The sequence below is a fragment of the Barbus barbus genome (genome assembly GCF_936440315.1).
Source record: "Barbus barbus genome assembly, chromosome: 6".
NCBI classification, from domain to species: domain Eukaryota; kingdom Metazoa; phylum Chordata; class Actinopteri; order Cypriniformes; family Cyprinidae; genus Barbus; species Barbus barbus.
Genome location: NC_136734.1, coordinates 23207785 through 23221092, shown reverse-complemented (window position 1 = coordinate 23221092; position 13308 = coordinate 23207785). Strand labels below are relative to the sequence as shown.

General features: G+C 37.7%; 1 protein-coding gene across 1 annotated transcript in view; it reads left to right on the top strand.

Annotated features, from left to right (window-relative positions):
- The first annotated feature begins 475 nt into the window (after positions 1-475).
- Positions 476-13308, top strand: part of LOC306871557 (death-associated protein kinase 1-like) — a 95734-nt gene continuing 82901 nt past the window's right edge. The window contains exons 1-2 of the mRNA XM_079419593.1: positions 476-644; positions 1167-1327. Coding sequence (XP_079275719.1) covers positions 1266-1327 — 62 coding nt within the window. The 5' untranslated portion in view covers positions 476-644; positions 1167-1265. The remainder of the gene's footprint in view (positions 645-1166; positions 1328-13308) is intronic.

Below are 13308 nucleotides of genomic sequence, written 5' to 3'. Positions count from 1 at the left end.
AGTAGATGGTGGTAGTGTATCAGTCAATCTGCAAATAGTCAGCCATTATAGAAAAAAGTGCTTTAAAATAAAATATCATAATACAGATAATAAAATATGACAGGTATTTATTTTTAATCAATTTATAAATTGTATTAGAAACATTTCATGAGACACTACAGCAGTCATTAGAGAATAATCACTGGAGTACAGGGAACATTATCAAGTATAGAATATACATTTTAAGAGAAATATGTTAACCGTTTATGCGGAAAACGTTAAGATTTACCGACAGACAGTCGGATAGATAGATAGATAGATAGATAGATAGATAGATAGATAGATAGATAGATAGATAGATAGATAGATAGATAGATAGATAGATAGATTCGGTTTTAGTTACCTTTTAACACGAAGAAAATTGATCAAAATGTCTAGACTCTAGACTATAATTCTGCTTATAATGAGCGTTTCTCCACAGCGCCCCCCTCAGGTGGACTGCTGGCGGTCTCATTACCCAGAGCCCCGCACCATCTACATTGTTACAATCCTCCCATTTCCTGCAACACAACACTTCAATGTCTCGCGTGAAGGGTATGCTGTTTTATCGCTTCGTACTGGATCGTACCTGCCGCCTGGACATTGACAAGGATGGAAATATAAAGGTAAGCTACTTTGATTCGCTTTTATCGAAGTAATAAGCATGTTACCGGTCAGAGCATGCTATACTCTGTTAGACCGTGTGAGCAATGGAGGAATACGACAGGTTTCTCTAACAATATGAAAGCTACAAGGGAGGGCGTAGGTTTAATGAAACATTGGCACTTTACTTGTGGTGTCAACCGTCAACTTCTCAGTGTGATTCGGTTATCTTGCCCTGGTGAGTGAACACAGGGGTTACTTACGATCACGAGTAGTTCCTCACACACACACTTCAAGCAGCGCTGTTCACTTGGCAACGCAAAGCCCCGTGGACGCCTTAACAAATCCACTGTTACCGTCTCCCGTGTGGGCTTGGCTAGTTTCTACCCACCAGGTTAAAGCAGCCTGAGCGTACACAAACACTGGCTGACATGCGGTGAGAGTGGTCACAGTCTCAGAAGAGGATTTTATGCTAGTCGTGAAGACACTGAGCGTTTTTACGCACGAGACGCGCGTTGCTCTCACGCGTCTCTCTCTCTCCGCAGAGCGAATATGAGAGGGGTTCGCCGCAAACTGTCATTAGGTTGACAGAGATGGGCTGCTGATTTGGGAATCCCGGAGAGCTGGAAGCGCCCAGGAGCACCATGACCGTGTTCAACCAGGAGAATGTGCAGGATTATTACGAGATTGGAGACGAGCTCGGGAGGTAGGTGATGGGTTCACCAGGTTTTGGGCGTGAGGTGAAATTTATTTCGTCCAGCTAGTTGTTTTGGATGAATTAGCTATATGCACAGGGGCTATTTCAGGTTAAGTGGGACATTTGTTTTCCAGTCATCTGAATGGCACAAAGTCTCCCAATTTACATGAATTCACCTATATTTGTTACACAGCTATATTATTGTGATTAACTTATTAAGAATAATGGTTCAGAAAGGAGGCTTTTCACAGTGGTGCCATAAGAGGAACCATTTTGGGATCCAGAAAGAACCTTTCAGTGAACAATTCTTAAAAGAACATTTTAATAAATTGACTTTTTCCATAAAGAATGGTTTATGTAATGGAAATGTTCCATGGATGTTAAAGGTTCTTCTTGGAACCTTATATTCCATTTTTGAAGAGTGAAGCACTGAATACACTGTCTAATGTTGTTCAATCTGCATGCATAAGTTGGATTTAAGATATAAGGTGGTGCATATTTCTCTCGGGGTGAGCTGTACTACTAAAAAAAAGTACCTAGAAGAACTGTGGAATTACTTTAGGTTGTCACGGCATGGTAATACTCTGGTTCTTTGATGTAGCTTACGCTGCCATGCAGGTACCATTCAGTACCGTGGTATATATCTTTAATGTCTGTATCATGGTACCTCCACAGTACTGGACACCCTGAAAGAAAGGGAGGGGTTGTTGCCAGGGTTGTCTCAACTCATTATTGGGTGTCCCAAACCCTCCTTCAGTCGGAAATATCACTGGTTTCACTCTAGACAGATGTTCATGCATTCCTAGTTGTAACGATCTTCAGTGGCATTTATTGATTAATGTGGTTCAGATGGCTGTGATGGTCTGCTGTGTAGATTTCTCTTCTGGGAGTCCCACTTGACAGACTGATCATGATAAATTGGGTTAGTCTGCTATGCTGAGATGCCATGACAATTACATTTTTATTCCATAATTTGGCTTTTAAAGACATCCAGTCAGCAACTGATTTCAATTTGCAGGGTATCGGTCTCACTGTACTTTTCATTTTATTCACTTCTGTATATGTGCTTGCAAATTGTATATTTGAACATTTTGGATTCATTAATATTTATAAGTTTAAAGAAATGCCACTGTTTGACATCATGTCACGGTTGCAGTGTCGGGTTGTTTGCAGAAATTTCACACTCTCAAAATTTATTGTGACCACCCCTTTACACATTGCATTAACATAGTGAGTTTGTGGTGGTCCTTTGACTCTGGAAATATCAGCTGTGTAATATTATATGTAACATTTCATCATTGGTGGTCAGGAGATAGACGTTCTTTTGAACTGGTTTTCATGAGAATGCAGTTTCTTGGATTCCCATTGACTGCTGTATGTGGGCGATAAATCACCACACAGATAGGGATGAGTCTTCTCCTTGTGTGGGTTGTGGGAAATCGGGCTCTTTTGTATTTAAGAAAAATATTTTATTTTATGCTTTTATGTTAGTGCTCACTGCTCACATAACAGTCTATAGGACGCCGATGCATCGCTCACTCTCAGTAAAATCGATTGCATAATGTGTAAACATACTGAGGGGACTTTGAATCAAATGTTGAAGATGTTCTTGTCATTGGCTCCTGAGGGATGACAGCATTTTTCGGTTGTTCTGATTACATAATTGACTCAATGTCTGCAAAGCTGACTAGCATACTCCAGTTAATGCTGAATTAAACTGCTTTTGTTATAGAGAAGGTAGGCAGCAGTGTTATTTTTCACTTAGGGATTCTTGCATCTGAGATTGGTTATTTGTAAAATATTGTTAATTTGCATATTCACGAGTGTTGATTTCATGTTTAAGTCTGGACAGGTTTTAATTGACAGTTACGTGTTTAACTATTTAAATATGCATGATCTGTCCCTTTATTTATTGGTAATCATTGTAATTTGAATGTTTAATTGAAGACGAGCTTTAAATAATTGTGACAAGTATATTGTTTATGCTGTCATTTTTATTCATGTTTAATATGACATTTGACATATTCAAAATTATTTGAATAGTATTGAAGACAAAACATTTGAATATTATGGTCTCACCATGACGACTATATGACTATCATGAGTTGCCAATCCCACTATTGACATTAAGCAATGAATAGATCGAAACTTGTTGAAGGAATCTACAACTGCGTCTAAAAAAAAAAAAGTCTGATATAAAACAATGGGACCACCAATCAGTGAAGCCCAGCAGCACATTTTAAGTACCCCATTCCCTCCCCCACAGAACAAAACCTCAGCAACTACACTATTCACTGTTCTCAATTCAGCCATTAATTTCTTTACCCTCCTCACCAATATTCAGTGCTTAGCTTTGATGCCTCATCAGAATGGTTAAGCGTAGCTCCCAGCACTGAAGCGTTAAATAACCCTGCATCAGACAGTGCTTGCGTGCTACTCGGGCTGTAAGGTTAAACACACAGGCTCTCTTCATGGGGCTTATGAGGCTCCAGCCCATGGACGCCCAAGGAGGTCTCTTTATTCTGATGGGAACTGCTCCGGGTGGTCCTCCTCAGAGTAGGAGGAGCAAGTGGTCTGTTGGCTAAATTTGAAACGGGGGGACTTGGCTGGCATTGCTTTTCATGGATTAACACTATGAGCTGCGGTAACTAAAAGGTGAAGTGTGTCATTTTTACTCCAGTAGTGCCACTGAACTAAAATTTCCCAAATTCCTCCACATCAGGGTTATCATTGTTTACTAAAAGTATTAAAATTATTGTTAATCAAAATATAGCTAAACATGTAAACACTTAAGTTCCACACTCACTTAAAACTAGAGGTGCTTTACAATATTTAAAGTACATGAAACATCACTGAACAACTTTTGAACAGGAGTCTTATCTGTTTCATGCAGTATGGATAATTTCTAGCCCACTCTCAGAAGATGAGCATCAGTTATAGCACTAATGCTGAAAGAGAAGATGAATTCCCAACCAATAAGAGGCTCATATTATTTTTCAGTTCACTGATATCTGTGTTCCTCTATTGCATTAAGTCTCCTAGACCGACTATAAGCTTGGCTGCTCCCGGTCTGTCCTGCCACTAATTGGTTCCCCTTTGTGTCTGTTTGCTCTGGCTGTGTGTGTGAAAGGGGAGGAGCAGCTTTTTGCTGGATCTCGCTTTCACTTCAAGAGGCAGTGCTTCTGACGGGGTAGTTTTGAAGAGTGTGCTCCAGAGAACTTATTACCCGGACCCTGATGCTAATGAGACTCCTCCAAAAAGCTGAAATCCCAAACAATTTTTTAGGAGCACCACTTTAACAATTCCTCCACCCCGTGTAATGATATGCAAAATATGCAAGTTGTTTGTTGATGACCTATATTTGTGCCCCAGTGAAATGTGTCAGAGGGTGCTGGTGCTGAGGTTTGACCAGTGTTGGATATTAACTGGATAAAACCATGGTGATTAGTGCGTGCCAGATGTTACCTACATGTACTTTTTATTTTATTGTTTTATGTATGTACTTTGTTCAACATATTTATCTTGTTTTTGACTTGCATTCTGACATGGCATACAGTCTTATCTATCTATCTCTCTTATCTCTCTCTTTTATAAATCTAACATTTTCCTTAATATATATGCATAATAAACACACACATATTATGTAAACAAACTTATTTTGAATGAGTGTGCATTATAATATATGTATAAAATATAAATATAATAGAATGTAATTATATTGCGTATTTATAAGTTAATTTATTTATTTTATGTAATAATTAATACTGTAGAATTTGAGATCTTATAGCTCTGGTATATCACTGTAGACCTATATCATGCTGAAGATATCTGCTGCAATGTGTGGCTAAGCACACATAGTGTCATTCTGAGTGCTGTAGTGCATAAATGTAGCTACTCATCCGTCTGTGTGTTCAGTGGGTGAAGTTTGGGTGTCTCTTGTGAAGCCTAATGAGATCTGTGGGGGTGAGAGTGTGAGAATGTGTATGAGATCAAGAGCATTTGTGAGCGAGCGTGCCGGGAGGGTCATGGTACACTGTAAGACAATCCTGCTGTGAAGTATTAGCCTTGACCAGTGAAGCATGTGTAAGACAAGAGTGAAAGTTAGATGTTTTTCCCCTCTGTCTGTCATTTTCTGTTTGGCATGGTGAATGCAGCTTTTGAGGATACAAAATCTATTCTCCCCCCAGCATCCAAAACTAACCATCTTAACTGGGCTTCCTGGATAGTACAAAGGCTAAACCGGCCACATCTGACCACAGCATGTTAATCAGTGCCGATAAAGAGCCAATGTTAGTCATTGACAAAAAAATGCCACAAAAATGTTTCTTCTGTTGTGGTAAATTAACTTAAACTAAAAGACAGAAGAATTGGGCATATCAAAGGCTTCAAGAATTGGCTAGTTAGCATGGTCCAGGCATTCTGTGGGCATAAATGGTCTCAATTGATAGCCACTCAAGAGCAGCTGTGTATTCTGCCAAAATGCAATTAATGTTTCTTGCAAAAAAGAAAAAAGGTAACAATTTATTGTCCACTTTAGACATTCTACTAACAGTAAGTAACTTTGCAACTACATGTCAACTAGCAGCCATTAGAATATTAGTAGACTGTCTGCTTAATATTTTCTAACACTTTATTTTGATGGGTCCACAACATACAGCATGCTGACTATGAGAAACTTTGCAAGTATATGTCAACTTATTCTACTAACCCTAAACCTACCCTGTCTACTCTGAGAGTTAGTAGACATGTAGTTGCAAATTAATGAGAATTACTTGACACGTAGTTACAAAGTTACTTATAGTTAGTAGAATGTCTAAAGTGGACTATCAAAATAAAGTGTAACTGAAAAAAAAAGGATTCCATGCATGACGGTTACAGACCAATTTTCTTTTACGTTTACATTTTTAATTTTTAAAAATGAATTGTTAAATATGCATGTTGCTTATCGTATATTTACATTACATAGATTACCTTTGCCTTCATCTTAGCCTTGTTCTAGTGTTTTTCTAAATAACTTTCCCCTTGTAGCATTTAAAATGGTCAATTTTTAGTCATTGTGTGTAATTTAGAAAAATAGTAAGAATTTTCTTTATTTATTTTCATTTTAATTCAGGGATTTTAACTTTTAATTTAGTTATTTTAATGCTTTAGTTATTAAAATAGCTTTAGAGAGCAATTTTAGATTGTAATGTTCTAATGTTTTGCTGTCATAAAACCAGAGATAAAGGCAGCATGGCTAGAAACTGTAAAAAAAAAAAAAGCCAAGTAATAGCATTCCTATTGGTCAGTGTTAGAGAACTCAGCTTAGTCTGACAGTTAACCTGCTTTAGACCAGGTTAGTTTCCCAGTATAAGTTTCCACAGTGACTGAGGTTGATCTATGTTAAATTTGCTTTATGGAACCAAATCATTTGACAATAAGTCAGACTAACTGAAATAAGCCTGGCTTATTTGGTAAACTTGTTTTATGAAACAGGTCTTGAGGCATTAAAAGTGATCATATTTTTTTCCATTGCATTGTATTGCATCAAATCGCATTGTGTTGAATCAGATTGAATCAAAATCAGATTGCACTGCATCGTAACGGGTGAATTGTATCGCATCGCACTGGGAGCTGCTTCATATGTATCTTTAATGTATCGTACTGTTGGCTATGCATCGAGATGCGTATCGTATCAGCCTCAGTCATGAGATGCACATCCCTAATCACTACATTATATTGCATTAGTGTAGGGTGATAGATATGCTCCAAAGTCATATCGTCAGCCTGTGAGCCCGCAAGATATCATCGTGTTAATATATTTAATTATTTATTTACATAGTTTAATAGCCAGAGAGTGAACCAACTCCAGGGTAAGGCTAAAAGCAGCCTGAATTTGAATTTAACATTATCACAATTTAATGAATACATTTTAAGTTACTAATTATAATGCTTACATTTCCCAATTATTCAAACAGCAGCTATATATATGTGTGTGTGTGTGTGTGTGTGTGTGTGTGTGTATATGTATGTATGTATGTATGTATATATATATATACGTATATGTATGTAGCAGTAGAGCTAATACAGTGGCTGGAAATCCTCGGTATATCTCTCGGCTCCTCATGCTTCCCCATCTTCATAGAGAACGCGGTTCATGGTTGCTTAGAGCGCTTTGGAAAGAAGGTGGAAATGGCGCGGCTGCAATTTCCCTGCATTTTTAGATGCTGGGAGCAGGGAAATCTATTTAGAGCGCCTTATTGTGGTAATTAAAATATCGATATTTGGCTCCAGATATCGATTCTCGTATCGCATGGAGAAGGACAATGATATATCGCCATAACTATTTATACCGATTTATACCCTACTTGATACCTTCAAAGACACAATAACCACAGGCGATATCGCTGACTATCGTCGATACATGATAATATTGGCTATCGGCATAGCCCTAGTCGACATTTTAAGTGTGAGAGATTATTTTTGCCTAATTTTCTTAATGTTAAAACAGACTTTCACATCACAGCTTGGGATAGTCTGAGTCACTAGTAAAAAAAATGGTAACTATGCATTTTTCCAATACCATTAACCAATCAACATCATCAGCCATCATTTTCCTCATTTGTGGCTTCAGAGTGAAAAGTCCAATGGCATTTCCAGCATTTCCTAATGTGCTTCCTGTGCCAGCTGAGCAACTACCACAGATGAATGATAATGCTAACGGGTAGATTTCTCCAGGTAATATAGACCTCCTTGCTTGTGTCTGGTTCTTGTTTCCTGTGATTAACAGAAACCTGGTCAACAGGAGAATGCTGTGAGCTTGGATACAGAGGATAATTAATGCGTCATGCAGCTGATGGCCTGCATTGGCAAGTGTTTATACACAATTAAATGTGTACAGAGTAACCTGCCTATTTTTTGTGCCACTCCTTTGATAGCTGACTTCCGTGGACTGTGAGATTATAATATTCATCTTAATAACAATAACTATTTTTTTCATTTAATCCTGTGAGGCATGAGTGTTTTTTTTATTACACAATGTTTATAATTTAACAGTTCTTATATCATAATGAGCATGACATTTAAATTTTGAAACCATCATGCCTTATATTCTAACCACCTGCTAGAGTCGTTGCCACTGTGGGTATAATTATGTTTCACCTTTAAATACTGTTTTATTGCAAGAGTTAACGTCCCACGGTGTTGTCGTACACACGAGACCCCTTGCAGAGTCCAGGAAGTGTTGCTACAGCGAACCATAGTCGATTAATCGACTTCATGTGCACAGCCAACACTTCTTCATTCATCAGGGCCTGGTTTTATGATGCAGTCACCGTAATGATTACTCGCATCAGCCATGATGGGGCTATTTAATGTCAAGTGTTAGCATAAATATGAATAATGGGAATTCCCATCCTGAATCATGATTCTTAATAGCAAACTGCTGCATCTTTGTAGTTAAAAGGTGGCTTGACCAAGAACTGTGAAACAGCATTTCCTCAGGCTCAATTGTTAATATTCAGCAGTAAATTTGTGTGAACATGTTATGAATTCTTATCAGAGATCTCAGAGCAGCAGCACTGTTAATGCTGTTGCTAAGCTACTGGCGGAGTGATGTCGTGGAAGGAATTCAGACGCCCTGTGCTGCTATCAAGTGCTTTATTTCATATCTTATAAGCCTTTGTCATTCCCTTGTTCATTCTGCTTGCATCTTTTTATTCTTTGTTTTCACTTTAGACAAAGTATTTGACCCTATTTAAAATGGCAAGAGATACTTTGTCACGGTTCTTTAATATTGCTCCTTGAAGCGAGTCCAGACTAGTTAATGCTGGCTAATCACATTCCTAAAAGCTTTCGTCATAATTGTTCTTTTATGGAGGGGGTTGAGCTACTGTATCCTCAGTTACTGTTAAGTGGTCAATACCAAAGCCGCAGAATATACTTTCAACACTCAAGTTTTGACAGTAAGCAGTACGAGCATTGAAACCAGGTGAATGTCAGTTTCTGTCTACATTAGGGCATTTGGAAGATAAGGCCTACAGCAGACTTTAAGTCTCCTCCCCTGAGTTGCTATGGGAACCACCCATTTCTCCGGTTCTCTCCAGGCGTAGCTATCAGTTAGGCTCGGTCATCTGTAGGGCTTCCTCCATTAGCAACGCTTCCCCAAATGAGTTCTGATTGACTGAATGCATGACACAAAGAGAAGAAGTCCTTCATGCTCATGGGAGATGGCCAATTAATCGGACAATGCTGATTTTCTGATTGGTTACACCGTTTTGATTGAATTACAAATGCAAGCTTGTGTTGCAGGTGGATTTTGAGGACTCAAGGAGTAATGGTTACTTCAGACGTGGTTGTACACTTCCTCACACAATGTGTGCTTTGTGTCTTTAAATGCTCTGGAAAGGACAAAATTACATTTCACTGACATGTCAAATGCCTTTCATGACAAATCAAAGAGAAATGTCATGGTGTCGTGAAGTTTCTGTGATGTTTTTTTTGGGAATGCCAAGCATTAAATGTCACCGTTATCTGACCTGATAAGTTACTGATTTCAGAGATCACTGAAATAGGTGCCTTTACTTACAGCCCTAGACTATTTCTAGAAAAAAAGGGTCCCACCCTTGCCTTCTCAGTGTTTACCAAGGCTGGATTTATTTGATCAAAATACAGTAAAAACAAGCTGTTTCCTTCCAACGTTACGAATTAAACTTATGCAAAAAATTGGAATATTGCATAACAGATGGCAAGGCTGAATTTTCAGCAGTCATTACTCCAGTCTTAAGTGTCAAATGATTCTTCAGAAAGCATTCTAATATTGTATTATTATTATTATTATTATTAACTATGCTGAAACATTTAGGCTTCTTAATATTTCTGTGGAAAAAGAACAGCATTTTTTAACAAATATTTTGTATCAATTTAATGCGTCCATTTTTTGATAAAAGTATTAGTCTCTTTCAGATGTTTTTTTTTGTTTTCACTCCAATTCATGTGTTTCCATCACAATCGGACATTTTCCCCCTAAATGCTGAATCATCTGTTCATATGCGTGGCGTTTCTTTGACTGTCCAAACGCACGTGAATATGAGGCACATTAATTGCGTGTCTGTTGCTAAACATCTAGCCATAACATTGTTTCACACTGCACAAGTTTGGCACTGCAGTGCAGGGTTAACACCGCAAAAGCCATGCAAACCCTGCACCAGGGTCAGGGTTTCATTACCCCTAGGTAACCTATAACTCAGAATTGAGCAAGAAGCCTGTTTAAGAGTTTGGAGCTGTTTTGAGTCTGGAGCTGGTTAAAATGCCTTCAGAAGAGGGGTGAACACTTCTCCTCATGGTGCAATAAACAATAATAAAAAAGACATTAGTCATGTACTTCAAGAAAAAAAAAAGAGAAGGTGCAGAGAGTTTTTGCTTGGTGTTGACCTTTTGTTTCTCCTTGTGTTTGTTTCACTTCCTCTGAGAAGTTTTGTTTCATTAAACAACAGAGCGGTGAAGCTTACACTATGTCTATGGGTTGTAACACTCCTTAAGTTAACAGACACTTATTTTTACATAATATTTTACATTATTTGACTGTTTTGCCATTTTTAAATATTATGTAAATGTATATTTAATATAAAAATAAGGTTTTTATACCAGTGGATAAATTAAAGTTGAAAGTAAACTACTAGTAATGAAGTTTTGTTTTCCTGTTGCTGAAGTCTAGCCCTGAGTTGATTTGGCTTGTCAGTGAACTGATGTGCGGTTGCGACATGTCCAGTGTAGACGTTTTTTTTATTGAACTATAACTATAGGTAAAAATATGATGTTATGTGGCTTTTGTGCACATCTTAGAGTGGATGTTTAGCAGTACATGCAGTGTGAATTGACGAGCAAACATTAATCGAAGTGTTACCTGTCTCTGAGAAGGATTGCTTATGAGCTCCTGCAGATTGTACACACACAAACGCAGACAATCTTCCTAAAAGCCCTAATATCTTCAGCTCAAACCTCAGAGTGTGTCAGCTCTACTCCAACCACAGCTCTGTTTCCTTGGTTACTCCTGTGTGGCACTACGGCACTAAGAGATATTGCATAACATGTGCAGTTTGGGCGCTAAAGATTAGTGGGCTCTGTTCTCTGTGAACTGTCCACCCACATTCATTTTTCACTAATGAACCAGTATATGACTGACTCGCATACACACATTATCATTTCAAATTATGCACATCTAAACGGGCTTATTTCTTGTGTTAAGATATATAGATCTGTGCCCACCATTGCTATTTAGCATATATGAGTAACCCAGCACGTTGCAGACTTGCTTTGATAGTTGATACTTCTGGTCACTTCACTCTGCTGAAGTGCTGAGAAATATTGAGAAAGTAGGTTGATTTTTGTGCAATGTGTCTGGGATTTGGTGAGTTTTTAGACTGCAACACAGTTCACATTTAATTGCCTGGGATGACACAACAAGGCTTATTTAATTACACTTGGACTGGATCAGCAGACTAGAAAAGTCAGTTCAGACTCTGCCAGATTCCTTCCAGCAGACTATTCTCTGACCCAAACAAAACTCTGTTCACCAGCGGAAAATAGGATCACTGTATTTTGAGAATAAAACTAACTTAGTTGAGCATGTTTGGCATTGCATTACCAACCCACCACTTGCTTTTTGTTAGATTTAATATTTGTTAATGTAAGACATTTTAAATGTGATGTAAAACCTGAAATGGGGTTTAAAATCAAGTTCAAATGTATGCTATCATCATAACTGATTAAGCAAAAGTTTAAGGGATAGTTCACCCAAAAATGAAGACTCTCATTAATTACTCACCCTCATGTTGTTCCAAACCTGTAAGACCTTTGTTCATTTTCGGAACACAAATTAAGATATGTTTGATGAAATCCGAGAGCTTTCTGACCCTGCATAGACAGCAATACAACTGACATGTTCAAGGCCCAGAAATGTAGTAAGGGCATCGATAAAATAGTCCATGTGACATCAGTGGTGCAATCATAATTTTATAAAGCAATACTTTTTGTGCACAAAGGAAAAAATAGGAAGGTCTTATGGGTTTGGAACTACATGGGGGTAATGAGTAATCAATGACAGAATTTTCATTTTTTGGTGTACTAACCTTTTAAAAATTAGTCAGAAAATGTAGTCAGATTTTGTCCTTGTTAATTTTTAATCCAAGTTTGGGTCTCAACTTGAGATCAAAACATTCTGGAGTCTACAGTGATAAAAGGGATTTGCTAAATGCAACTTATCGATGAAAGTGTTCTTTTGGTTCCTGGAAAACTGGCAGATTGCCTGGCCTAGCCTGTGATCTTCATGCTGTTTTACACTCTATTGATCTGACAGCATTCGCATTGGTCTACCCAACCGGTTTGTATGTGCATAGTCAGCATTTCTAAACTAATTCTTTATTTTTTTCAGTTGGATGACAATGCTGATTAATCATATTAAAAGCTGAAATCATAGAAGGTTGTATTTTCAATGATGCATTTTTTTAAAGCCATATAATGTAGATTGGTGTCGATTATCGCTGTAGGAATGTCTATGCATTTGTGAAATCATTTGATTGTGAATGGCACAGTCACATAAGCTGTTCCATCACTAGTGATCTGATGTAGCTGGTGGTAAATAGCAATTAATTTTTCAGCAAGGAAGCTTATATCTTCCTCTTTCTCTTTAAAAAAGAATTGGGAACAATTAGTCTTTCCTGTTTCTAAAAGTGTACAGCTAACAGATTTTTGTCATGTTTAACGTGAAATTGGGGAGAAGTAGAAATGTTAGTATTTTAAAAAATGCTCTTCTTTCAAACTTTGTCAAATGATACTGAAACGCTGTGAATGTATCACGGCTTCCACAAAAATATTAAGCAGTACAACTGTTTCAACATTGATAGTGATAAGAAATGTTTCTGCACCAAATCATGATCTTATAAAAATCATTCTAATAACATGAGACACTGAAGACTGGAGTAATGAAGCAGCTTAGTAACATGCTAATGGCA